At 45.6% G+C, this 27,956-nt stretch overlaps 1 protein-coding gene across 1 annotated transcript; it reads left to right on the plus strand.

Annotated features, from left to right (window-relative positions):
• The first annotated feature begins 69 nt into the window (after window positions 1-69).
• UBAP1L (ubiquitin associated protein 1 like) lies at window positions 70-27,032 on the plus strand. Its single transcript, XM_003418364.3, has 5 exons — window positions 70-12,132; window positions 15,348-15,938; window positions 18,180-18,389; window positions 25,240-25,341; window positions 26,230-27,032. Exons 1-5 carry the CDS (start codon window positions 12,013-12,015, stop codon window positions 26,362-26,364), a joined length of 1,158 nt encoding a protein of 385 aa, XP_003418412.1. The 5' UTR covers window positions 70-12,012; the 3' UTR covers window positions 26,365-27,032.
• Window positions 27,033-27,956: the final 924 nt, after the last annotated feature.

Genomic DNA, 27,956 nt, shown 5'->3' on the forward strand with positions numbered 1-27,956 from the left:
TCTGTTGTAGCCTTTTACTTCTACATGTTTTGTCCACAGGGAAGCAAGCCTAGGAATTACCAGGTGAGTACAAAATATATTTTCTTCTATTAAATAATATGCAATATATAGAAGACTTGTGAATGCTATGAAGTATTAGGAATGATATAGTTTAAAGAATAGAGATGACATGCAATTTTTCTAACTAAATCGTTACTAGTATTTGCAATGCTTAGAACCAATAAACTGTTCCCAGATGATAAGCTGTTCACTTTTGCATGCATCCACACAGTCGTTCCTGGCCTGACACCCATGAAGAATTTGTTTCCAATGCAAGTTCTGACTTTTGGAGTAAACCGGACTTCTCATAGGCTCTGAACCAAAGATTGAGGTCTTTGAAGCAACTCGATGTTAGAGTGCTTAACTGTGCACAGCAATGGACACACTTTCCTCAGCTGTATTAATTCAGGCTTGCCAGAATCTATGTAGCAGGATTTGAACTGCGTTCTTTGGATAATCATTTTTATTTACCACTTGCTAGGTACCCTGCTTGGTGCCAGAGATAGAAAGAAGATCAAGACAGACAGGTTTCCTGCCCTGCCCAGCTAGAGTTAGCGTCTGTAGTAGAGAAACTTAATGATTATACAGATAATTTAAGTAAAATCGTGATAAATGCCTCAAGAGAAAAGTACTTATTTGTGGATTTATATTTTTCATTGTTCAAGTATTAAGTGCCTGTTGCAGTCCAGATAATTTGTTAAGTACAAGGCTATAATGTTGAACAAAATACCCAATACTCCCTAACCTCATAGAGAATACAGGTTATGAGGGAGACAGATCCAACAATCGTAAAAACAAATGTGCTGAGTGCTTTGAAGGGAGGCATGATTCTATGAAATTATGAATTAGAACTTTTTTTTTCAGACTGAAGATTCTGTAATACATTTAGGTGAAATAATAGAAAATATCAGTGTATCATATAATCCCCCCCAAAAAGCTGTTGCAGTTGAGTCAATTTCAAGTAAAAATTACCATTTTTAAGCTTATATTTTTATGCTAGGTTGGAGGTACCCTCGTGGCACAGTGGCTAGGTGGTTGGCTGGTAACCGAAAGGTCAGCAGTTCAAACCCACCAGTCCCTTGGTGGGAGAAAGATGTGGCAGTCTACTTCCATAAAGTTTTACAGCCTTGGATACCCTATGGGGCAGTTTTACTCTGTCCTGTAGGGTCACTATGAGTTGGAACCAAGTTGATGGCAACGGGTTTGGGTTTTGGTATGCTAGGTTGCAAAGTCGAATGTATTTCATGAGTCACATAAAAAAAAAATCTTGGAAGCCACTGTACTAGGGGAACCTAACCAAATTTGGGGGTCAGGGAAAGCTTTTTTGAGAAAGTGATTTTCAGCTGAGCTTTGAAGGTGAACAGCTCTTAACTAGCTTGAGGGAAGAGACAGGGAAGAAAAACATTACAAGTATCTGGAATAGCATATGCAAAGGCCCTGTGGTGGGCCAAGAAGACCATGGCAGTTGAAGTCCAGTATGGCTAAAGTCATCTATGCCAGTCATGTGGAAGATAACTACCTGGCCAACCAACAGGAAGAGATCCATATTTGTACTCATTCCAAAGAAAGGTGATCCAACTGATTGTGGAAATTACCAAACAGTATCTTGGAAGAAGTATGACCAGAATACTCCTGAGAAGCAAGGATGGCAAGACTTTGTCTCATGTACTTTGGACATGTTACCAGGAGGGACCAGTCCCTGAAGAGAAGGACATCATGCTTGGTAAAGTAGAGGGTCAGTGAAAAAGAGGAAGGTCCTAAACGAGATGGATTAACACAGTGGCTGTAACAATGGGCTCAAGCGTAACAAGGATTGTGAGGATGGTGCAGGACTGGGAAGTGTTTTACACAGGGTTGCTATGAGTCAGAACTGACACCTAACAACATAACAACAACAATCATTAATATCGCATACAAGTAAAATTATGCTGAAGATAATTAAAAAACAATTGCAGTAGTACATCAACAGAGAACTGCTAGAAATTCAAGCAGGATTCAGAACAGGATGTGGAATGAGGGATATCATTGACGATGTCACATGGATCTTGGCTGAAAGCAGATAATACAAGAAGGATGTTTACCTGTGTTTTATTGACTATACAAAGGCATTTGACTATGTGGATCATAACAAATTATGTATAACATTGTGGAGAATGGGAAATCCAGAATGTGCTTATGTGGAACCTGTAGATAGACCAAGAGGCAGTTGTTCAAACAGGACAAGGGAATAACGCATGGTCTAAAATCAGGAAAGGTATGCATCAGAGTTGTGTCATTTTACCATACTTATTCAGTCTATATGCTGAGCAGATAATCTGAGAACCTGGACAATATGAGGAAAAACATGGCATCAGGGTTGGAGGAATACTCATTAACAATATGCAGGTGACACGATGTTGCTTGCTGAAAGTGAAGAGAACTTGAAGATCAAAGACTACAGCTTTCAATATGGATTACATTTCAACATAAAGCAAATAAAACTGGGCCAGTAAACAGCATCAGGATAAATGGAGAAAATGTTGAAGTTGTCAAGGATTTCATTTTACTTTGAATCCACAATCAACGTCCATGGAAGCAGCAGCCAGGAAATCAAATGACATATTGCATTGGCCAAATCTGCAAAAGACCTCTTCAAAGTGTTAAAAAGCAAAGATGTCATTTTGAGGATTAAGGTATGCCTGACCCGAGCCATGGTATTTTCGGTCACCTCATAAGCACACGAAAGCTGGACATTGAATAAGGAAGACCGAAGAAGAATTGATGCCTTTGAATTATGGTGTTGGCAAAGAATATTGAATATACCATGAACTGTCAGAAGAACGAATAAATCTGTCTTGGAAGAAGTATAGACAGAATGCGCCTTAGAAGCAAAACTTTGGACATCTTATCAGGAGGCTCTAGTCCCTGGAGAAGGACATCATTCTTGGTAAAGTAGTGGGTCAGTGAAAAAGAGGAAGACTGTCCATGATATAAATTGACACAGTGGGTGCAACAATGGGCTCAAACACAGCAACAATTGTGAGGCTGGTGCAGGACAGGGCAGCATTCCCTTCTGTTGTGCATAGGGTCACTATGAGTCAGAACCAACTCACTGGCACCTAACAAAAGCAAAAACATGGCCGAAGTAAGATGGGAGGTGACAGCGAGCGTGGGTCAGACCCTGCAAAGCTTCAGAAGCTTTTGTCAGGAGTTTGAGTTTTATTCTGAGAGTTGTTGGGAATCATTGGAGGATTTTAAGCAGGAGAGTGGCTTAATTTTGTGTTTTGAAATGATCACTTGCTGCAGTGTGTGGAACGAAATTACAATGCCACATCTTTCTCCCATGGACCAACTGATGGGTTTGAATTTGCATGAAAAGACACGAAGAAACCAGTTGTCCAAGTGAGAGATGATGAGTGCTTAGAGTCCCACGATAGCTGTAGAGGTAGAAAGAAATGGCTGGATTCCAGAGATTCAGGAGATAAATCATGGCAGGGAATTTGAGATGGGCAGTGGTAAGGGAGAGGAAGGTGTCAGGGATGAGTTCTAAGCTTGTGCATCTGGATGAATGCCACCATTCCTTGAGACAGGGAACCCTGGAGGAGGAGGAGCCACTTGAGGGGAGCTCACTTTGGATTTGTTGAGTTTGAGGCACCCTTGAAACATCCTGGGGGAGATGCCTTGTAAAATTTATCTCAGAAGAGAACTGGCAAATCTGTGAGTCATTGGCGTAAAGATAATTGAAACTGTGGCCAAGGATGAAGTCATTTAGAGTATAGTGCAGAGCCTTAAAAAGCAATACTAATGTCATTGCCTGGACCCACCCTAGACCAATTACCACGACTGTCACTCTCTGCCCCCCACCCTCCCCAATAGGGATGGACTACCCAATCAGCAAGGTAAGCATGTGCTTAGGGCATCATCAAAACAGGGGCACCAGTTGTCCAAAGCAAAGACCCATAGATGCCAAGCAGACAGGATTCAAGGAAAAGCTAGTGCCACAGTGGAAGGGAACTGGCAGGGCACTAAATGAAAATGTCACCAGCTCCAGTGCGTGCGAATGTGCTGGGCAGAAATAAAGCTCATGCAGGGTCATGGGGGTGGTGCCCACACGCAAGATTGTTTCAGCTGTGAGACACATACCACTTCAACACCTTCGTTGACATTTGTCTCCTACAGTCTATGTAATTGAAATTCCTTATCTTGGCAGGTCTCTTGGGAGTATACTATTTCTAATAAACAAGAGGTAGGGGTTGGCTGTTGAGTCTAACTCTGGCTACATTCACCCAATATGCAACTGGATCCAACATGGTCGATTACTGGGCAAGGACAGATTATATTAATGGATAACAGGTCTCTGATCCATTTTGAGAGAACTGTCTTGTACTTCCACATCTGCTGAACCAGCAACTCCAGTCAGGAGGGCCAGCAAAGCTCTTTGCCATGATACAAACACAAGGGTATGCTCTTTAACACATCCTGGTAAACCGATGGGAACTCTAGTCCCAGATGACACAGAAAAGGGAGGGAACTTGAATAAGTCCACCGTTGCAATGAATTCAGTCAAGTTACTTCTTAACAGTGTAGCATTTACATACGGAGTTCTGTCTTACATTTTGTATTTATAACTTTAAAATATGTTTGGCATACACACGGACACAATCTAGCATACAGTTTATAAAATACTAACATGGACAATAATATAATACCAACATAGCAAATGTCCAAAAATACTGAAACTATTAATATTTATCTAACACAAAAGGTTTTAATTCATATATCAGGTGAGTTTCATTTTTTGTTGTCTGTTGTGTGGGACACAATACTTGATATTACTGTATATATGCTAATGAGGTATTAGGCACATTAAGAGCATGCAAAATTCAATATCGTGCAAGATGTATTTCTGTTTTGCAACAAGTGTGTTACTAAATTTATCTTCCAAGAAAGCAACAAAGGGCGTTTATCAGAGCATTATGTTTTATCAGAATATTTACATATGTCCATGTAAGGGAATTGAGCAATCCTCAAGGAAATAAATGGATAGCAAAATTACATAAATGTATTTTATTTTCCATTTCCCTTCAGACTCTTTTTTAAGAAATTGATTGATATTGCTACGATTCGCAAAACAAACTTGCTTGTGGAGAAGTCGTGCTATTGTTACATCAATTTTGTACGTATCTTTGAATATGGGAGTTGAACAATCCCACAGAGAAATAAATGTACATTTTATAAATATGATAACAATTACATTTTCCTTTTCATTTCGAACTGATCAGGTATAACCTCACATTCAGTTCTCTCTCATAGACCACATAAGAATGCCAGTCACGTGACTCGTGACGTATCTAGTATTGTCTTGCACAAAGTGAATGAAAATACGTCTTCAGGTTGAGCATACCCTTGTATTTGCATCATGCTCTTTGCGATCGCTGTCACCCCTATAGGGTATTAGCAGTAGTCTAATGAACCCTGAAGACGCAGCATCAAAGGATGGAAAGTGAGAGGCAGGTTTTAAGTATTATTTCAAGACGAAAAACATGCATAGAGATCTGCAAAGGACCTGCTGGCAAAACATCGTATGACAAACGAATGAAATTATTTCTGACTGCCTTGAAAGTACTATTTCTTTTGACTATCTCAGACCTGAAGAACAAAATTACATATTCCAAATCAATTTTTTTACTTACTTATTTTCAAATACAAATTTTTGGATCAACATCCAAATTCAAATGTAAATTTTATCTTATAAATTTTATTTTCAATTATCCAAATTTATTTGGTACAGTAGAACCAAATTTAAAAAGTGGCATAATTTTATATCCAGGTAAAATGACAAGGCAGCAACTAAGTGGAGCGCAAAAACGAAAGCTCACAGAAGATATAAAAGGATTTGTGAATCCCTAAAGACAATTCCAAAATTAACTTCCTTTTTAAAACGTAATGAATCAGAAGAGACTTCTTCCACTGAAGGCTCAAGTTTAATGGGTGCAAATCGTTGTACAAGTACCGCTAGTGCTGAAATTACTAATAGCAATACAAATATAACAATTTGTTCCAAATTCTGCATCCATTCCTTGCTGTAGTTAAAAAATTAATAATGGTGTAGAAAGTGAAACTATTTTAAAATCTGAAATTGTCCCATCTACAGACCCCATAAAAGATATACAGATCCTGCTTTGTGGAATAATTTTTCTCCTAATGATGTAAATTATTGGACTGAAAGAGGGCCAAGTGATGTCAACATCTCAGTGGACCATTTGAAAATTCATGTGGAAAATTTCTGGATGGTAAACAAACAAGGTTCTGTAGCCAGAATATATTTCTAGAGCGCAAAGCTCATGGGGAAAACTATAAGAGGGAGTGGCTACCGTATTCTCCATCAGTCGGCTCTGTGTATTGTTTTGTTTGCAACCTATTCAGTCCTAAATCATTTAATTCTCAATTTGCCACAGATAGATTTAGCCATTGGCACAACTCCAATATGATTGATAAACATGAAAACAGTTCAGTTCACAGAGGTTGTATGTTGTCATATTTAAACCAAAGACATGGTTTTGGCTTAACTCATGAGCTGAAAACACTAATGAAGAACGTCAGCATTGAAAAGCCGTTTTGCAATGCCTTGTTGCTGACATCGTAACAATCACTGAACATGGACTGTCTTTTTGAGGAAGAAAGGAAGTGTTTGGGTCTCCACAAAATGGAAATTTTTTGGTTTATTTGAACTTGTTGCTCAGTTTGATCCATTTTTAGCAGGTCACATCTCCAAATATGGTAACACAGGAAAGGGCAACCCATTGTATATGTCTAAAACAACATGTGAAGGATTAATAAACTTGATAAGTGATAAAGTTCGATCAACTATTTTCAGCGAAAAGTATTTCACCTTGTCCGTAGATTACACTCCTGATCTTCCTCATACAGCTCAACCAAGTATTGTTTTAAGATCTGTATCTCCAACAGATAGAAAACCATTCAAGCGATTTATCACATTTATTAGCTTAAAAGGTCATACCAGTAAAGAAATTGGAAATCAAGTACTTCACTATTTATGTAAATTTTGCTAAATTGATTTTTCTAAGTGCAGAGGCCAGTCTTATGACAATGCTGCCAGTATGTCAGGGTGTTACAAAGGAATGCCACAGAAAATTCTAGAATGTAATGAATATGCCATTTTCATACCATGTGCTGAACGTTCACTTAATCTTGTAGGACGTAGAGAAGTAGACTGTTGTCCAGAAGCAGTTGATTTTTTTTCCTACTGTTCAGTTACTTTCCACATTTTTTACCATCTCTGCTCACCAGTGGGCAGTTCTCAAAACATATTTAGGCAATAATTGAGTATTAAAATGTCCTTCTAATACATGTCATACCATGGACTGCCAAAAGAACAAACAAATCTGTCTTGGAAGAAGTACAACTAGAATGCTTCTTAGAAGCAAGAATAGCAAGACTGCTTTCTTACATACTTCGTACATCCTGTCGGAAGGGATCGCTCCTTGGAGAAAGACATCATGCTTGGTAAAGTACAGGGTCGGCGGAAAGGAGGAAGACCCTCAACAGGGTGGACTGACACAGCGGCTGCCACAATGGGCTCAAGCATAACAACGATTGTAAGGATGGTGCAGGACCGGGCAGTGTTTCCTTCTGTTGTACATAGGGTCGCTGTGAGTCGGAACCAACTCGACAGCACCTAACTACAATACATGTTGGGCAACGCATGTTGTAGCAACAGTGCAATCCTGGAATCATACACTTAGATTCTAGATGCCTTAGAAATTATTGCTGAAGACCAGACACAAAAAGGAGATGCCAAAAGAGAAGCTGAAAACATCACCAACAAAATGCAAATACTACAGTATTTATTTATGTTGGTTTGTAGAATAATATATTGCAGCATTTTCATTGGACAAGTCAACCTGTCCAGGATTCAGAAGTAAATTTAAAGACGTGCACAGATCTCCGCCAATCATTAACAGGGTATTTACATAATTTAAGAGAAGATTTTGAAAATACAACGAAACAAATACTGGCAAATACTGATTATCAAGCAGTTCACCATCACAGAAGCATTAGAAAGAAACAAGTAAATGACGGAAGTGCTCCAGAAGTATTGAGTGCCAGAGATCAATTTCGCCTAACTTCGTACTACACCATCACTGGCACACTGGGATCTTGCATGAAAAGAAGGGCGAAAGCGTATGAAGTTCTTTCAAATAGATTTTCCTTCTTAAACAATGTGGCTAGGCCTGACGAAGAATACATAAAGACATCCAAGAAATTAGTGCAGGTTTATCCCATGACTTAAATACACAGAAAGTGGAACAATTTCATTCTTACATAAAAACAAAGCTTACAGATTCAGGAAAGACATTTTACTCGTGTCGACATGTATGATTCCATAATGGGAGATAAAATACAATGTGTACTTCCCAATGTCGAAATCACTTTACACATGTTCCTAACTTTAACAAGCACAGACTGCACAACAGAATGCTCATTTTCATCCCTAGAGAGACTCAGAACCATCAACGCACAACAATGATTAAAGAAAGACTCGATTCATTATCCTTATCATGTATGGAAGTAGGTATTGTTCAGCAGCTTAATTGTGATGAAATCATTGAAGAATTTGTAAGAGCAAAGAACAGAAAGAAATGTTTTTAATTATAACATATTAGAGATGAACGATCTAAAAATAAAATAATTTGTCATTTGTTTTCTGATCATTAAATTTTATATTATGGCATCTTCATTTGCTCATTTATAATGATAGCATTTATTACAAAACAAGCATCAAAACTGAAGTATGATCCATTTAAAGCAAAACTGGTGAAAGTTGATTTTTCATCCTGAGATATCAACAGAATTTTACATTGACTGTTGAAACAACCAAGTTCACAGACTCATTTTCTCTGTTGCAGAATATGTGCATTATTCTTTGTGTAGAAAATGTGGTATATAGTGAAAATCTTAGTACCCCACATCCACTAAAATTTTATAATCCAGTTCATCTCATATCGCTAAAATGGCAGGAGCCACTTCAGCATTCAATCGCTAATATTTTAATTGCATTTAAAAAGAAGTTGCATCATGGGTAGCTGAGACACGCATACACACACATATACATGTATATATATAACTCACCTATCCCGTTTGAATGTGTGAGGGAGCAGAGGAGGAGGCACCACAGATTATCTGCTTAGGGCCTCACTGCCTTCATCTGGCCCCGCCCCCCAGGCTCACGTGTAGTCAAATGGGCACACCCACTGACCGGTGTTTGAGAGGCCCTGAGTTTTTTGGGTTTGCTGAAGCATACACAGCCTGGCTATCCTAATATCCCCACTCTACCCCATCCCACCCCCCCATCCTCAGGTCCATTCAGGTGTGTCTTCACCACCTGAATGAAGTCAGCACTCAGCCTAGAGTTAAGAGTTCACTGGGCATGCAGTTCATGCTTGGGTCTCAACAAAACTATGGCCCTTCCCCATGGTTCAAAATTTGAATGATATCAGAAAATGTGAATGATAAATCTGAAAATGCCAAAGACCTGACTCTTGCTGTGTCTCCTACAGCACGCTCTATCTCAAAGGGCCTCTGTAAGAACCAGCTGATAGGGCAGATAACTTACTAATTACAGTGGGACCTGCCTGATCCTGTGTGGTGGAGACAGCACAAGGAGCCACCTCCCAAAGTGTTGGCAGACATGTCTCCAGGCATGGGATGGAGAAGTCTTTTGAGTCTTACATACAGGAAGACACTGAGAAGAGTTGGATCGAGAGGGGGGGAGAGATGAGAGAATTAAGAGATTTGCCACCTGGTCTCATTTGGCCTCTTACCCAGATTACCTACTTACCTCTCATGAGGAACAATATACTCTCATATGGGGTGGAGATAACCCCAGTGACCCCTAGCAGCAGGGCTTTGCATCATCCTGGCAGGCATGACAGATTGAGTTGAGCCAAAGACATTGTCTGGTGCAGGCTCTCTGGTAAACCCTAACCGTTTGCAAAATGCCAGACTGTGGTCAGGAGCCTAAATTTTAGTATATACCATAGGCAGTCATGAGCTTGAACTCTGCGTGAATGAGTTTTTAATTCTCAGATTATGGCTTTAGTAGATGCCTTTGACAAATACTAACTGCTTTCTCACCAACAGTGCATGTGATATTCCCCATCCTCATCAACACTTTGATACTGTCAGACTTTTTTATTCTGGTCATTTGTGTGTGTGTGTGGGTGTGTGTGCGCAGTCATACCTCATTGTTTTATTTTGCATTTCCCTGATGACTAATGAGGTCAAACAATTTATCATATATTGACCATTTGGATATCCTCTTTTGTGAAGTGCCTGTTCACATCTCTTGCTTATATTTCTGTTTGATCCTTTTTCTTACTGATTTGTAGAAGTTTTTTTATATATTGGATATGAGTCCTTTTTTAGACATATGTGTTTTAAACATCTCCCATTCTCTGATTTGTTTTTTACTCTCTTAATGATGTCTTTGATGAATGGAAGTTCTTAATTTTAATGTAATCTGATTTATCAGTCTTTTCCTTTAGGTTAGTCCTTTTTATAACCTGCTTAAGAAATGTTTGGCTGTCCTAAGGTCAATCAAGTATTTCTTCAAGCTTTATTATTTCACTTTTCACATTCAGATCTACAGTCTACCTGGAAATGATTTTTGTGTATGATGTAAAGTAGAAGTCAAGATTTTGTCCCTCCCACTCAAGGTGGATATTCAGTTAACTCAGAACCATTTATTGAAAGCACCATCCTTTTCCTATCACATTGCAATTTTGTCATAAATTAAAGATCTATGTATGTGTGGTCTGTTTCCGGGCATTCTTTCTGTTCTATTGGTCTCTTTGTGAGCCCCCATGCAATACCACTGTGATAGTTAATGTTATGTGTCAACTTGGCTAGGTCATGGTTCTCAGTATTACGTAATTATCCTCCATTTGTGATCTAATGTAAAGGGAGTTTACTTGGGAGTGTGGCCTGCATCCAATATATATGGATGCTCTGGCAAAGCTCTCTCTTGATACTGTATCTGACTCATCGTCATCTGACCTCCGGTTCTTGGGATGTGAGCCAGCAGCTTGCCACCTGACCTGCAGATTTTGGTTTCATCAGTGCCTGCAACCATGTGAGTCAGGAGAATCCTCCAGCCTGATGCCTGACCTGTAAATTTGGGACTTGCCAGCCTCTACAACTGCATGAGCCATTTCCTTGAAATATATATATATATATGCTTTAGTGGTTTTGCTCCTCTAGAGAACCCAGCCTAAGGTAACCACACTGTCTTAATTCCTGTAACTTTAAAGTAAGCCTTGATCTCTGATAGTATAAACTTTCTAACTATGTTGCTTCTTCAAGATTGTCTTGGCTTTTCTAGGCCTTTAATATTTTAATTAAATTTTAGAATTAGCTCGCCAATTTATACAAAAAAAAAAAGTGCTGGAATTTTGATCCCTGGGATCTATAAATCAATTTGAGAATAATTGATCTTTACAATGTTGAGTCTTACAATCCATGAACATAGTATGTTCCTCCATTTAATCTAATGTTTTATTGTTTTTTTGTGTGTAGAGGTCTTATACAACTTGTACTACATTTTTTCATAGGTAGTTGATAATGTAAATGATACCCTTTTTTAAAATTTCAACCTCTAATAAAATTTTTAAATGCTACCTTTTATATAGTTTGTATATAAAGATATAATTGATTTTTTTTATATTGACCTTGTATCTAATGACCTTTCTAAATCAACTAATTCTAATCGCTTTATCCATAGATTTTTGGATTTTCTACATGTAATTATGTCATATACAATATAATGGTAATTTTTATTTCTTCTTTTCCAATCTTTATTTTATTTTTGTAAAAGGCCATTTGAAGCCTGATCCAGGCCCTCAGGACTGTGCCCTCTCCCTGCCATCAGGTGGCCTGCCCAGCCCTGCTCAGCCACCTCTATACTCTGACAGAATGAATGCCCTGGATGGTGTCCTCTTCAAGGTGTCCAAGGGCTTTGTGATAGACACAGAGCCCATCTCTGGGCCAGAGCTCTGCATCCCGGCCTGCAGGGAGCTTCTGCTGGGTTCCATGGTATGTATGTCTCTCTGTCTGTCTCCTAGCTCGTGGGTCTGTGAGTGAGACTGAGCCCTATGGGGGCCTTGTTCCTTGATTTTAAAGAGGAGCCAGGTCTGCTGTGGTATATTCTAGGGAGTCTAGAAATAACCCAGTAGAGGAAGAGGTGTTTCATGAAGAAGGCTGGTGGTTTGGTGATGGGGATTGTTAATAGGGCTTGTTTTAAGCTTTGGATAATTGGGAGGCTGCCTGTGTGAAGTGACTTAGTGTCTTTGCAAGGATGCGCCAATTCTTCTCGTCCCTCTCAACCTGTCACCATGTCTAAAATTCCATCATTAGAATCACTCCTTTGGGCCAAGACGCTATTTCCAGAATCCTTTGTTAGAATTCAGACTGTTACTTTGGACATGTTAGAAGGGATTGCTATTCCACAGATCTATAGCACGTCTGCCCTGGAGGTGCCCTTGGAGAACTCCAGACCGCATGGCCCTCATATTGGGATATGAACCCCCTCTCAATGTGGTGGTATCACCATGACCTCGGGATGAACGTGGATTAACTTCCTGGAGAATCAAGTTTACGTGAAGATGTATTAGAGAGAAAATCCATTGCATTTATATTACAACACAGGTTTATCGTAGGGTAGAATGCAAAACTCATATGAATTTTAAAAAAGAAACATATTTGCTTGTGGAGCTGGCCTTGGGCCCTTGCAGCTGGGTTCCCCAACTCTTGTGTGTTCATTCTCCACTGCCTACAGGGTACTTAGTAGAAAAGTTTGGGATCTGGTTCAACTCTAACTCATTTTACAGATGAGGAAACTAAGGCTCAGAGAAGGGAAATGATTTGCCCAAAGTTACTGGCAAGAGTAAAACCCAGGTCCCTTGATTCCAGGTCATTTCAGATTAGTTGAGAACAGGACTCAGAATGTGAGAGACACAGGACAGGTAAGGTTTGAAGGAAAAAGCAATTAGAGAGAAGTCAGGAGCAGAGCACACAGTTCAGACAGGAGAGACCTGGGGAGGGAAGGTAGAGTGGCTTGGCCTGGGGGCACAGGACGAGACTCAAAGCTTGAAAAAGCTTTGTAAAGTCCAGAGCACAGTGTCCAGCCCCTTCTGTGGGGCAGGAGCTCTTGCTGTCCCAGGCAGCCTGTGCTGTGACCTGTCACTCAGGGAGTAGGGCCTATGTTGGGAAGAGGAACTTGCTTTATTAAACGTGCAGTCAAAACCCAAAACCACACCCGTGGCCGTCAAGTAGATTCCAATTCATAGCAACTCTATAGGACAGAGTAGAACTGCCCCATAGAGTTTCCAAGGAGTGGCTGGTGGATTTCAACTGCCGACCTTTTGGTTAGCAGACAAGCTCTTAACCACTGCACTACTAGGGCTCCAAGCATGCCATAGAGGCAGATTATCACTGTTTTTCCCTCTCTGCTGAGCTCAAGCCCAGCTGGGAAGAGGCTATTCTGAAAGTTCTCTCTAGAAGTAGAAATGAGTGCTGTCCCTCTCAGCCCCCCAGCAGTTTGACAGGGCCCCTCCAAAGCTGGGGTGACATTGCCCGATTCCTCAGGGAGTGGTGTTCAGATCATAGTCTCTACAGACACATGGGGAGGGGAGGACAGAGGGACAAGCAGGCTACGCAAAGGCCAAGGCCCAGCCACCAACTCGGCACAACCCCTTCCAGAAAGAAGCTTCCTGTGGGAGACTGAACACACTGATGGCAGAGCTATGAGACAGCTGAGATCACCTGACCCTACCCACATGGAGAAACTGAGGCCAGTGGAGATCAAAGGATTCATAGGACCATGCATCAAGCTGGGGCCGGAGCTGGTCAGAGCCGAGTCTCTGTACCTATATCTCACTGACAGCCCCCATGGTGCAGTGGCAGAGAGGCCACAGAATACTCCAGATTCCCACCCCTCAGCTGCGAAAAGTCCACCGTAAGAGCGCCACTACTAATGAAGCCAGGTGTCTTCCCCAGCTGGCATCTTTACAAATCTTCCTGCCCCAGTTAGGCCCCCTCCTTCTCCCAGTCTCCTTCTCTGCTGGGAATTTATGTACATATATCGACAAATCGCCCTGTAGAGGTTGTACAGATACATGTCCCAGCCAACAGTGTACAAGAGTGCCTGCTCCTCACAGACGCCCTGACCGAGCGTCATCAGACTTGAAGTCTTCCCTGAGGAACGCATGGAAATCGCACCTCAGTGTAGACTTAACTTGTTTTCCTCTTATGGTGAGCATCTTTTCATACACTGAGCCATTTTGATGTCCTTTCCTATGGACTGTTCCTGTCTTTTGCCCGTTTTTCTGTTGGGCTATTGCTCTTTCTTATCTATTTCTAGGCAGAGGTTAAGAGAGCTGCTAACCAAAAGGTCAGCAGTTCAAACCCACCAGCCACTCCTTGGAAACCCTGTTGGGCAGGTTCTACTCAGCCCCATAGGGTCGCTGTGAGTCTGAATCAACTCACGGCAATGGGCTTGGGTTTATTTTTTTGTTTTGGTTCAACCTTCGTGAAGTTAGCCGTCTGTGATGTGAGAGCTGTTTTGTCCCCACATTGTCATCTGTCCTTTGACGTTGCTTATGGGATGTATTTGCCATGCAGGTTTTGTGTGTGTGTGTGTGTGTGTGTGTGTGTGTTTAAATTATCTTTTTCTTTTATGGCTTCTGGATTTTGATTCAGTGAGAATCACTCTTTTCCCATGTTGAGGTTGTAGGAATTTCTCAGGCTTTCTTCTAGTGCTTTTATGGTTTCATATCGCACACTGGAATCTCTGATCCTTCTGGAATTCATCCTTGTATACAGTGTGAGACAGATTACAGCTTTGTTTCCTTAGCTACCCAGATGACCAGGAAGCCCTGGTGGCACAGTGGCTGAAGCACTCCGTTGCTTGTCTCTTTTCCTCACTGCTTTATTATTTTCCCTCTGTCCTTCACTAAGGAGCCCTGGTGGCGCAGTGGTTAAAGTGCTCGGCTGTTAACTGAAAGGTCGGTGGTTTGAACCCACCAATTGTTCCAGGAGAGAAAAATGATAGTCTGTTTCCATAAAGACTACAGCCTTGGAAACGCTATGGGACAGTTCTACTCTGTTCTATAAGGACGCTGTGAGTCGGAATCTACTTCGAGGCAGTGGGTTTGGATTTGGCCGACCCTTCAGTACCTGTCTATTTTGCACCAATCTTTCTTTAATCATTCATTCTGCACACATGTCCTCATGCCGGCTTCTCTCCGCAGCACGACTTCAGCCTGGAGAGGAAGGCGCTCTTCTGGGTGGAGGCCGCCGTCCGGGGGCCCTGCCGGTGCCAAAGCGGTGGCTCGGGGACAGCATCAGCCCCACCGGCTTGGCTCTTGCTGGTCAGCCCCGAATACAGGCCGGTGCCCGCGCCTGCTGCAGCCCAAGGCCCGGAGGCCGGAGCCCAGGAGCAGTCGGAGGAGAAGGACGAGGAAGAAGCTTCCTCCACTAGCAAGGAGGAGCCGTGCCCCGGCAGCCCCCAGCCCGGCTCCCCGGCGAGCCCCGGACCCGGCCAGCGCCTGTGCTCGCTGGACGTGCTGCGCGGCGTGCGGTCGGAGCTGGCCGGGGCACGGCGGCGGCTCTCCGAGGGAAGGCTGGCCTCTGGCCCCCGCGCGCTCCTTCACTGCTTCCGCAGCCACCGCGCGCATAGCCTCTGCCCGGGCCCCGCGCCGATCCCAGGCCCTGCGCCGACCCCGGGCCCCGCGCCGCCCCCGGGCCCCGCGCCCCTGCCGCCCCGCGCCCCCGCGCCGGCCCCGCGGCCCTCCACGGCCGGCGCCATGCCCCCCCTCAGGAGCCACAAGCCCACGGTCGCGGTAAGAACTTTGCCCGCTCCGCCAGCCGAGGCCCCACTATCTGGGTACCCAGCCAGGGCGGCAGCCTCGGTCCCCTCCTTGCGGTACTACTCCCACCCTAACCTGCGCCCACCCGGCCCTGTACCACACCGTACTCCGTGAGGCCCTTTGCTTGGAATAGTCCCTGCTCAGGGCCCCCCACGCCCTCCGTTTCCTGCTGCGTCCGCTTTGCCTCTTAGGGTGTAGGTCACAGTGATTACGATGATCGAATTACCAATTCCAATTTAGTGGATGAATTGATCATTTAGGACGGGGGATTGGATCGAAGGCATTGTCTCCAGAGCTCGCAGTAGCAGACTTGGCCTCTAGGGGGTGCTCAATGAATGAATGTTGAATTAATAAGGGTGATTCAAATCTAGGGATTCCCACTGGGAGAGGTTTGCTGTAGGCTGCGTGAAGTTGGAGGCTCAAGGACTAATGGCCGCACAGTGCCCTCCTGCCAGAAGACCAGAACCAGGAGACAAACAGCTGGCCAAGGGAGGGTGGGATGAGGCCCAGAGCTGCGTGGGGGAAAGATCCGGCATTGAGAAGGGCGAGGGCTGATGTAGGCTGAGGCGGCCTCAGGACTGGGGAGGTGGACCCAGAAGAGCCCTGGGAGCAGAAGTGAATTTACAGTGAAGCCAGTGAAGCTAAAGCCTCACGCGCCTCACTTTGCTCCTTCTAGGGCCTTGTACCTAATTTTGTATTCATAATTGTGTGTCCTTTTTCTTTAAGAGGGCTCTCCCGAATTGCCTAAGTACAGATTCCACAAAGCCTATATTCTGTCCCCATGAGCAAGTCAGGATTGACAGCACAAAGTGGCAGTTAGGCGCAGGTTTCTGCCTTCCCTCTCCCCGCAACCCCCAGCAACCCCAGGCAGGCCAGGGATGCAACAGAATAAAACCAAGTTGAAATCAAATTCAAAAGACAGACTTGAAGTCTGACTGTTCCCACTCACTGGCAGTGTGACCTTGGGTAAGTTGCTAAACCTCTCTGAGCCACCCCTTTCTACCTGTAAAGTGTGTGTTGTGGGGGTGAACCCCTCACACAGTTGTTTAGAGCAAACACCACTAAGGAGGATGGCCTTGAGGTATTTCAGCTGGTTTGGTTAGGAGGAGAAGAGGCTCTGTAAACTGGACAGGCCATGCCCACATCAGGGTCTGGATGTCGATACCAGGTTCTTCCTGGGCCGAGATTAAATGTAATTTTATAGCAGCAACCCTGTGAGGAAGGGAACAAGTGCCATTCTTGTCCTGTAGATGAAGAAAATGAGACAAGGAGAGGCTAAGGATCTTTTTCAAGGTCACAAGAGTGGACTCAGCTCCTAAGTTTTACATGTTTCCCCCACCCCTGGAAGCGAAGGGCAGACCCTAGGATGGCAAGGAAATCCCTGACAAGGTGGGGTTGTGTGGGGAATTCACACACACACACCCCCCTCATCCCTAGGAACCAGGGCAACAGCTAGGCTTCCCTTGAGGAGCAGAAGGGGAAGGTCAGTGCATTTAGGCTTGGCAGATGGGGGATGAATTGGGGTGATGCTAACTAAACTAACTGAAACACCTCCAAACCATCCTCCTTAGTCCAGGGTCTGTTTGAGTCTCCTCAGCACCACAACTGAGGGGCAGGTATACCCAGTCCCCACCCTGTTCCATGCTCTGCCAAGCCCCAGCCCAGCCAAACTCAAGAAGGAATTTCTGGCTGGGAACATCTATGCTATACCAAGATGTCAGGGAAAGAGCTCTTGACTTTGATTCCGAATAGGGTTCAGGTCCCAAATATGTATGGCTTATCAGATCTTTAACGTCTCTGAACCTAGAGCTCAATATCTATGAAATGGGATAATAGCACAGACATCATATTTCTCTTGCAGGGTTGTTGAAAGCAGTAAATTAAATATTAGCACTTACTGTACGCTAGGCACTTTGCTAACCACTTTTTTCACATTGTCTTATTTAAGCCTCACAACAACCTTTGAGGTAGCTACAGCGATTGCCTCCATTTTACATATGAGTAAACTGAGTAAATGGCAGAGCCGGCATTTGAACCCAGGCGTGTGAGAGTCCAAGCCCTCTACAATATTAGTCCCTACACTCTCTCTCTCTATATATATAAAAAAAAAAAACTAGTGCCAGGTGGTACAAAAAAGGCACCTTTTAAAATGTCCAGCCCAGCAGGGTGTCAACTCCTGTGGTAACTGGTATGTCTAGCCTGTCTCTATTTCAGTCGCTCAGCCCGTATACCTGCCTGCCACCCCCTGGGGCGATGGCCCAGCCTCTCGACTCCCGCCGATTGTACCCTGATTCTGCGGCTGACCTGCTGTCTGCCCTGAGCCAGGAAGAGCAAGACCTCCTTGGGCCTGTGGTTGCTCTGGGGTATCCCCTGCATAGGGCCATCATGGCTCTGCAGAAGACGGGGAGGCAGAGCCTGAGCCAGGTGAGTGGGAAACCCAGAAAGCCGAGTGAGTGGCCATGTGGTTTTTGTCTTTAACTTGAAGTTTTATTTTCTTCTTTTTAGAGGCAGAACCCCAGTATGGCCATAACCTCAGCATGGCCATAATCATTAGGAGTTATGAGCAAATCTGTAGACCCTAATGCTACCTCTTCCATAGGCATTTATCAAGAATCCCCATACCCACCTGGGGAGTCTAAATATTATAACCCTGTTCTCAATATCTGCCCCAAGCACAGGGGCTTGGAGCTTCGGCAGCCAAGAATCTCTCCAGCACTCTCCAGTAAAGCTTCCTGCAATGATAGAGATGTTCTGTATCTATTCTCAAAGAGCTCGTATTCTTATTGGAAGACTGATGGACACTCACGAAGACATTCAAAGGATAGCACCCCAGGCTAGCCTAAGATTTGGGAGCAGGTTTTGATCCCCAGTATAACCAAGAATGTGAAAGCATCTGCAGGAGAATGAGGACCCCCAAAGTGCCAGAAGAGAGGTGCCAGTGACAAGTTACCTGGGAGCAGGACAGTTATGAATGTTTTAGTTATCTATTGCTGTGTAACAGACTACCCCAAAATTTAGTGCCTGAAAATAAGTCATTTATTTGCTCATGATTCTGTAGGTTGGCAGTCTGGGGTGGGTTCAGCTGGATGGTTTTTCTGGTCTTACCTGGGGCCTCTCATGTGACTACAGTCTGGTGATATAACTGAGACTGGATGGTATAAGATGGCCTCACTCACAGTCTGGTGACTGATGATATCTAGCGACTGGACCACATATCTCCAGCACGCTAGCCCTGGCTTCTTCACATGGTGACTTGGTTCCAAGAGCGCAAGTGTGAGATCTTCAAGACATCTTGAGCTTAGGCTAAAGTTATACACAGTCACTTCCACCTCATTCTGTTGGTCAGGACCAGCCCAGATTTAAGGGGTGGGAAAATAGACACTAGCTCTTGATGAGAAGGAGCCCTGGTGGTACAGTGGTTAAGCGCTTGGCTGCTAAGTGAAAGGTTGACAGTTCAAACCCACCAGCCGCTCCATGGGAGAAAGATGTGGCAGTCTGCTTTCATAAAGATTTACAGCCTTGGAAACCCTAGGGGGCAGTTCTACTCTGTCCCATGGGGTCACTGTGAGTCAGAATCAACTCAGCAGCAATGGCCTTCTTGATGAGAGGAGCTGCAAAGGATTTATGGCTGTTCTTAATCTACCACAGGGAGGTTCCAGTAATCAAGACAGGCTTTATGGAGGTGCCAAGCCTTTACCTGGGCTTCAAGGATGGATGACTCCTGAATTGGTGGGAAGGAGAAGGGATGATATTCCAGGCAGGAGGGACAGTGCAAACAAAGGAATGGAGGCAGGAAGGAAGCATTTGGGAGACACTGATTTGGATCAGTCTTGTTGAAGTAGAGTGTGCATGATGCAGGCTGATGGGAGATAAGGTAGGGAAGGGGAGTTGGGGGCAGATTGAAGGTACTTTGAGTGCTGGGCTGAAGTAAAAGGGAGGCGTGGAAGAATGGTGAACAGGCACAGGGCAGGAGGTAATACCGAATGCCACTTCTGAACCCCCATTCCTCTACCTCAATGCAGCATCCCCCTTTGCATTGTTGGGCACACACCAGGGGCAGACAGTTCATCCATATCCACAGCCATCTCTCTCTCCCTTTCTACCCATGGTCGCAAAGCTGAGCACTAGTACTGAAAGGTCCTGGGGCAGTTGGCACTTATTCCTTTCTCCTGTCCTACCACCACCAGAGGGCTGGGGATCCCCTCTCCATAATCACTGATGACTGCTGAATGTTGGGTCTCTGAGGCCTGGAGAAGCCTGCTCCTGGGGGAAGGAAGGACAAAAGGAGAATGAAGTGACACTCAAACTGAAGCCAGAAGCAGAATGTGCTACCCCCACACTGGGGAGGCGGGGAATTCACCTGGTTTCCTTCCTCACCCACTCCTGTTTCATTTGAGTTCACCAGTCCATGCCCTTCCCTGGAGGAAACCTTTCAACAGAGTAACCCCCATGTAGCCAAAATGGGGGTGGGGCGGGGGCGTGGCGAGCAGTGCTAACACTTATTGAACACCTTCTTTGTGCTAGGCCCTCAATCTGAAGGCATTCAATTAGGTCTTCTCAATTCTGCAAGGCAGCTATTATTACCTCCACTTTGCTGATGAGGATACTGAGGCCAGAGAGGTTTCATATAGCCAGTCAGCGGCAGCACTGGGATTGAAGCCAGTCTGTTCTGACTCCTTATCTTTGTTGCACAGTGCTATGCTCTTGTTTTCTGTGCGAGAGCCCCACAGGACAGCACCCCAGGCTGATTTGAGACTTAGGAGTAGATTTAAAACTTCTCCTACCTTCAGCTGTGAGGACCTTGGCCAAGAAGCTAGGCAGGAGGGCTGTGAGGGAACAGACCCACGGCACAGGCTCTGACGTGCCTCCCCAGTCCCTCCAGTCCCAGTGATGAGGATAAGATCTCAGGCCCTCCCTGGGTGGTGGGACGGGTCTTATGATTAGTCAAAGCAGGGGTCTCCCTGTGGGTGGGCTGGAAGGATCCATATGTCAGGAACATTGTGTCTCCAGGGATTGACCACCTGCCTGGCCCAGAGATCCCTGGGTGGCCTTCTTCCCTAGTGGACAGTCAGGGGCCAGGTGCTGAGGGGTGGATGACTTCATCCTCCCTCCCCAGCCAAGCTAGTATTTCCCTCTGTTCTATGCAGCTCCATCACTAACTGAGCAATTCCTCTGGGTTCAGATTCCTTCTCCCCATGAAAGACAGACACCCAACTAAAACTCACTGCCGTTGAGTCAATTCCGACTCACAGCAACATTACAGGGCAGAGTAGAACTGCCCCTTAGGGTTTCCAAGGCTATAAACCCTTACAGAAGCAGGCTGTCACATCTTCTTCTTATGGAGCAGCTGGTGGGTTCGAATCGCCATCCTTTCAGTTAGCAGCCAGATGCTAACCCACTGTGCCACCAGGGCTCCTGAAAGACAGACACACAAGACAGTAAATCCTTTTTGACTGGAGTGATAAATGTCAGGTGACCCAGTAGGGAGGGTGTCAGGTGATGGAGCCCAAGCACTTAGAAGAGTCAGGGAGAAAGAAAGAGATATAAAAGACAAACACTGTCCATCCCTCTTTCCTTCCTTCCACAGTGATCAGAGCACCCACTGAATGTCTGACAGGACAAATGTGGGACAGGTCAGGCCAGGCTCAGACTTGCTATGGGACTCTAGGCACACCAGGCCCCCCCTTTGAGCCTCAGTTTCCCCATTCACAAAATGGAAAGGACATGTTTCTTTGGAGTCAATGACTTCTGGGAGCCCCTCTAGCCCTGACATCTCATGGTTTGAAGATGACACTGTCACCTTCCCAGGGGCCTGACTGGTCCCTGCTCCAGTCCTGTAGGCCTCAAGGCTGAACAAGCAGCTGAATCTTTACAAATATAGATTCCCAAGCCCCACCCTGGAGGGTCCCAGTCTGTGGAGCTCAAACCAGAAAAAAAAAAACCATTGCCATCAAGTCGATTCTGACTCATAGTAACCCTGCAGGACTCAGTAGAACTGCCTCTTAGGGTTTCCAAGGCTGTAATCTTTATGAATGCAGGCTGCCACATCTTTCTCCCGTGAAGTGGCTGGTGCGTTCGAACCACCAACCTTCTGGTTGGCAACCGAGCGCTTAACCACTGTGCCACCAGGGCTTCTTTGGGTGGAGCTCAGGGACCTACAATTTTTGAAGATCTGGAGATGGTTCTGATATGCAGTCTGGCCTGGGGCCTACTGGATTGAGTCAGCGGTCCCTTGAACAAGTGATTCAAAACCTGGCTGCATGTTACAATCACCTGGAGAACTATTAAAAACCCCAATGCCCAGGCTACACCCCAAACCAAAAATAGCAGAATCTCTGGAAATGGGGCCAGGCATCTGCCATTTTTAAAGCAGTGAGCACCAAGGTTGAGAACCCATCATTGTAGGTGAACCAAGAGGTGAGGGGGCATCCACCATTTGGCCTTGCCCTCTCTCCTGTTTTCACCTTTGAAAACCCTGTGTGCTCTCAAGCCAGCTCAGAGCTCTTCTTTTAGTGGCCAGCTCTCCGATGGACAAGGCATTGGCAAGGCTTGCCTTGGCTAAACCTCAGTTTCCTCAACTGTGAAAGCAGGTCTTGGGTGGGTGGTTTTCAAACTACTCAGAGGGCAGAGTGGGCGGCTGAGGAGTCCCTTTGGGGCAGGACATCTCCCAGAACAGCTCTGACCTTACCCTGTTATTATTGAAGCCATCTTGTGCTCCAGACCAATGGTTCAGAAGCAAAAACAATTTGAAAACCATTATCCCAGAAGAGCTGTACTTTTTGCTGAGCTCTGAAGGTCTGCAGGAACCCAACCTGCTCTTTTTCAACATATACCCATCGTTCTTAGGGCCTGGAGCCCTCATCTGGTACCACCTCCTTATAAACCCTGCTTTGATTTGCCTGGCAAGGATGTTTTCCTGTATCTGGTTTATCTCCCCTGCTAAACTGGGAGTTCCTTGAAGGTTGTTATTAATTCATTTTACAAACTCGGCATACATTTATTGAGCTCCTCTGCCTGCCCTGCTGGGTGCTGGAGACAGAATGGTGAACAGGACTGACACACCCCTTCCCTCGTGGAGCAGAAAGTGAGTGAATTGGAAGATGACGAAGATAAGTAAAGCAACTGCACAGTCACACATGCTGCCATGGCGGAGCACAGGGCCCTATGGGAGCACCAAGGCCAGCCGGGAGCACAAAGGCCAGCCAGCACCCACTCAGACTCAGGGTCGGGGAGGCTTCCAGGGAACGGAAGGAGGCTGGCCTTGGCTGAGGGAGCCGGATATGCAAAGGCCTAGAGGGGGTGAAGAGGAACTGAGGGTGGGGACAGGGGGCCTGAGCAGGCCTTTGAACCCTAGTAAGGAGACAGAAAGCTGCCTGGCCAACAGACTGGAAGAGATCCGTATTTGCGCAGATTCCACAAAAAGACGATCCAGCAGAATGCGAAAATTATAGAACAATATCATTAATATCACACACGAGTAAAATTTTGCGGTTGCAGCAGTACATCAACAAGGAACTGCCAGAAATTCAAGCGGGATTCAGAAAAGGATGTGGAACCACGGGTGTCACTGCTCATGTCAGATGGATCCTGGCTGAAAGCAGAGAATACCAGAAGGATGTTTACCTGTGTTTTATTGACTATGCAAAGGCATTTGGCTGTGTGGATCATAACAAATTATGGATAACATTGCAAAGAATGGGAATTCCAGAACACTTAATTGTGCTCATGAGGAACTTGTATACAGACCAAGAGGCAGTTCGAACAGAATAAGGGGATACTGCGTAAAGTCAGGAAAGGTATGCATCAGGGTTGTATCCTTTCACCATACCTACTCAATCTGTATGTTGAGCAAATAATCCAAGAACTTGGACTATATGAAGCAGAACACAGCATCAGGTTTCTAGGAAGGGTCATTAACAACCTGCAATATGCAGATAACACAACCTTGCTTGCTGAAAGTGAAGAGGACTTGAAGCACTTATTGACGAAGATCAAAAACTACAGCCTTCAGTTTGGATTGCACCTCAAAATAAAGAAAACAAAAATCCTCATAAATGGAAAAATAAACAACATTATGATGAACAGAGAAAATACGGAAGTTGTTAAGTATTTTACTTGGATCCACAGTCTACGCCCATGAAAGCAGCAGTCAGGAAACCAAACAACATATTACATTGGGTAAATCTGCTGCAAAAGACCTCTTTAAAGTGTTAGAAAGCAAAAATGTCACTCTGAGGACTAAGTTTTGCTCGACCCAAGCCATGGTATTTTCAGTTACCTCCTATGCACGTGAAAGACCAAAGAAGAATTGATTCATTTGAATTATGGCGTTGGCACAGAAAATTGAATATACCATGAACTGCTAGAAGAACGAACAAATTGTCTTGGAAGGAGAACAGCCAGAATGCTCCTTAGAAACAAGGATGGTGAGACTTTGTCTCACATACTTTGGACATGTTATCGGGAGGAGCCAGTCCCTGGAGAAGGACATCATGCTTGGTAAAGTAGAGGGTCAGCTAAATAGAGGAAGACCCTCAATCCGATGGATTGACACAGTGGTTGTAACAATGGGCTCAAGCATAACAATGATTGTGAGGATGGCGCAGGACCGGGAAGTGTTTTGTTCTGTTGTGCATAGGGACACTATGAGTCGGAGCCGATTTGATGGCACCTAACAACAATCAACAACAATCAGGAGGCAGGACTTTATCCTGGGGGTCAAAGGAGTCCCTGGTGACTTAAGCAGGGAGTGACTTGAATAGGTTTTCAACCCCCAGAGTGTCCTCCACTGTCTCCTTCCCCTTCCAGCATTTTCCAGCACTGGTGCGGACCTGTTGCATGGTAGGGGCTTGTGAAGTCCTGGAATGCAGATATGGCTGGGTTGGATGGGCACCTTCCCACATGTGGGTGCTCACCAGGAGGGTGGCCAGGGCTTGGTGGATGATTCATGTATATGGGATGGCCTGGGTGTGGGTGGGGCTATGTTTGAGGCCTGACCCTTCCCTGGTGAGGTCCTGGGAACACTCTAACCCACCCTAACAGTCCTTTTCTGGGATTCCAGCCCCCAGCTTAGGACAGTTGGTCAAGACCCACTGCCATCCACCTGTCCCCGACCTAGAGGAGGCCTCTGTCCGTCTTCTCTTGGCTCACGGGGCACTAGGGCCATGTTGTGTGTGATGGGCTACCCATTCCAACTGGCCCTCAGCTCCACCCTGGTCTCCTGTCCCTGCCACTCCTCTTATGGCCCCTCTCTCTCTGCCCTTTTCCTACTCAGTTTCTCAGCTACCTTAGCGCCTGTGACCGACTGCTGCGGCAGGGCTATGAGGAGGGCCTGGTGGACGAGGCCATGGAGATGTTCCAGTTCTCTGAAAGCCAGGTGAGCAGGGCCTCCCACCCACGCCCCAGGGAAGGTGGGGGCCAAGCAAAGCTGGCCTGAGCTTGGAGACCTGCTCAGTCCTGGGGAGAAGGCAGTGGCCCAGGGAGATGAACCATGGTGCGGGGGGGAGAAACAGAGCCAGGAGGGGGCCAACAGGAAGCACAGAGAGAGGCAAGGGTTTTGTTTTATTTCACTGGACCAACACAACAAATAGTATCGAGTGCCCCCTCCTTGTCAGATACCTAGATGGGTCCCCTGGGCAGTACACAGAAGCTTGTACTCTCTGGTTAGGGTGTTTGCCTCCCACCTGGAAACCCAGAACCCATGCAGCTGTGGACCATAGTCAGTTCTAAGTGCCGATGAAGACAACCTGTCCGCAATCATAGGCAGTTGACCCAGGCTCGGCAGAGTGGCTCTTCACAGAGGCTGAGGGAGGGACAGAGGGAGTGGGGAGTGGACGGAGAGGTGGGGCAGTGAGGGGGCACAGAGGGCGGGAGAGATGCTGAAGAAGAGCGATGAGGTGGGGAGTTAGAGGGGCTGGAGGCCGGAAGGAGGGCAGAGGCTGCGTGGTGTGAAATCTTGGCAGTGTTTGGAGAATGGGCAGAGACCCCAGGCCGTTCAGCCTTTGGACACTAATGTGCAGCCTGGCCCTTCTTGCCCCCAGCACCAAGTACAGAAGGGCGTGAGGTGGGGGGTGGGAGTAAAGCCAGGATGGAGCTAGGAAATGGAGGCCCAAGACGGGCCAGATTGGGGCTTTCCTTCCTTAGCAGAGAATGGAGAGTTGGGGCCCACGGTCACCCCAGGAGTACAGGAAAGCTGCAGGTGCTCACCCAGGAGGAGGCACCCCAGCTCCCAGGGACTGACACCCTCCCTCCTCTGTCTCCTCAGGCAGGGGAGTTCCTTCAGCTCTGGGCACAGTTCAGCGACATGGGCTTCCAGCAGGACCGCATCAAGGAGGTGCTGCTGGTCCACGGCAACCGCCGCGAGCAAGCCCTGGAGGAGCTGGTGGCCTGCGCCCAGTGATCGCCAGAGAGCTCCACAGTGCCGTGGGGGCCAGTCCTGTGCCAGGCCTGGCCATCTGTCCTAACTGTACTGCTAAAAACAAATAATAATTCTACAGTAATAATGCAGGAAACCCTGATGGCGTAGTGGTTAAGAGCTACAGCTGCTGACCAAAAGGCTGGCAGTTCAAATCCACCAGACACTCCGTGGAAACCTTATGGGGCAGTTCTATTCTGTCCTATAGGGTCACTATGAGTCAGAATCGACTGGAAGGCAACAGGTTTGGTTTTGCTTTTTTTTTTTTTTTTTTCAAGTAATGTATGCTCATTGTAAAATGCAAACAATGCCAAGGGTGAATCAGCTGGAAGAGTTGAGCTAGGGTGAGTGAGCTAGCGTGGATAAGGAACTGTGGTTTTTCATACAAGCCTTGTCAAGCTACCTGTATTTGACTCTTTAAACTGTGCACATTAGTAACTTGGTTTTAAGAAAACTAGAACAAATAAATATGATGGGTAGTTCTGTTAGATTCTGCAGGCTCCTGGTCTTGGTGTTGAACGAGCATCTGAATGGGGGTCAGAAGACCTGATTTCTGATTTTGGTTCTGCCGGTGGCGGTTTCCAGGCCTCTTTGGGCCTCATTTTCCCCCGGAAAATTGGGGAGCCACTGAGCCAGATCAAAACTTTCTGGACCTGGTGGCTATCCTTGAGAAGCCCCTGGAGAATTTGTTAAAGAATCCCAGGCCCAGCCCTGGATATTCTGATTCAGAAAGCCTGGTGTGGAGGCCCTCAGGAATCTGTTTTGTTTGGTTTTATAAGAAGCTCTGGGGATTCTTACTCACTGAGTCCACAGCCAGTGTGTGGGACCCTTGGGGCCAGCCAACCTCGGTGCCTTTCTGCTCTAACAATCTCTGGTGCTAAATAAGCATTCCTCGTTTGGGGAGTGCACACGTTGGGACCAGGATTGTCTCCAGTCACCCCAGGCCTATGTTCAGGAGGTCCCCAGGGAATGAGGGACCAGTTGCTGGAGCCGCCCATGGCTGCAGAGGCCAGAGGCCAAGACACTGGTGCCCTGACCCTTCCTGGCTGGCCTTGTGGAAAGACCTGGAGCAGTCACCATAGAGCCAAACCCTCTCAGCCCCCTCCACCCAGCAAACAGGGCTGAACCAGGGCTGAGGCCTGTAAAAAACAAGAACTTCCACATTTCTCAGAGCTTCAACCCAGCCAGACACTTTGTTTGAACAAGGAGGATGAACTTCTCTAAGCCTACAGACCAAGTTTGGGACTAAAATCCAGGTCTCCTGAGGCCCATCCAGCCCCTGGGTACTTTCCATTAAGCTCTGACGCCTGCCAACTTAAAATCACATTAAAAATATTCTTTATGCTTAAAACTTGCTTTGAAGAACTTGCGTATTTGAGAAAATAGGCAAGATGGCATAAAGTTGGTCATGTTTCTGTGGCCAAAAATAAAATTACACTTGGGAAAGACAGTACAAATTAAAGTTCAATTTTTATGGTGCAATTTTTTTATTCCAAAGCTATCTATGTTCTGACTGAGGGAATTTCCTTGGTCTGCTACTTTATTAAGTCCCCTTATTAGCTGTGGCCAGTTAGCTA

The sequence above is a fragment of the Loxodonta africana genome, chromosome 13 (genome assembly GCF_030014295.1).
Source record: "Loxodonta africana isolate mLoxAfr1 chromosome 13, mLoxAfr1.hap2, whole genome shotgun sequence".
NCBI classification, from domain to species: domain Eukaryota; kingdom Metazoa; phylum Chordata; class Mammalia; order Proboscidea; family Elephantidae; genus Loxodonta; species Loxodonta africana.

Bases quoted from the DNA above. Each gene is read 5' to 3' on its own strand.
- UBAP1L (XM_003418364.3), top strand. From the start codon at position 12,013: ATGAATGCCCTGGATGGTGTCCTCTTCAAGGTGTCCAAGGGCTTTGTG. The intron at 18,390-25,239 runs GTGAGTGGGAAA...TTTCCTACTCAG, and splicing joins GGAGGCAGAGCCTGAGCCAG to TTTCTCAGCTACCTTAGCGC. The intron at 25,342-26,229 runs GTGAGCAGGGCC...CTGTCTCCTCAG, and splicing joins TCCAGTTCTCTGAAAGCCAG to GCAGGGGAGTTCCTTCAGCT.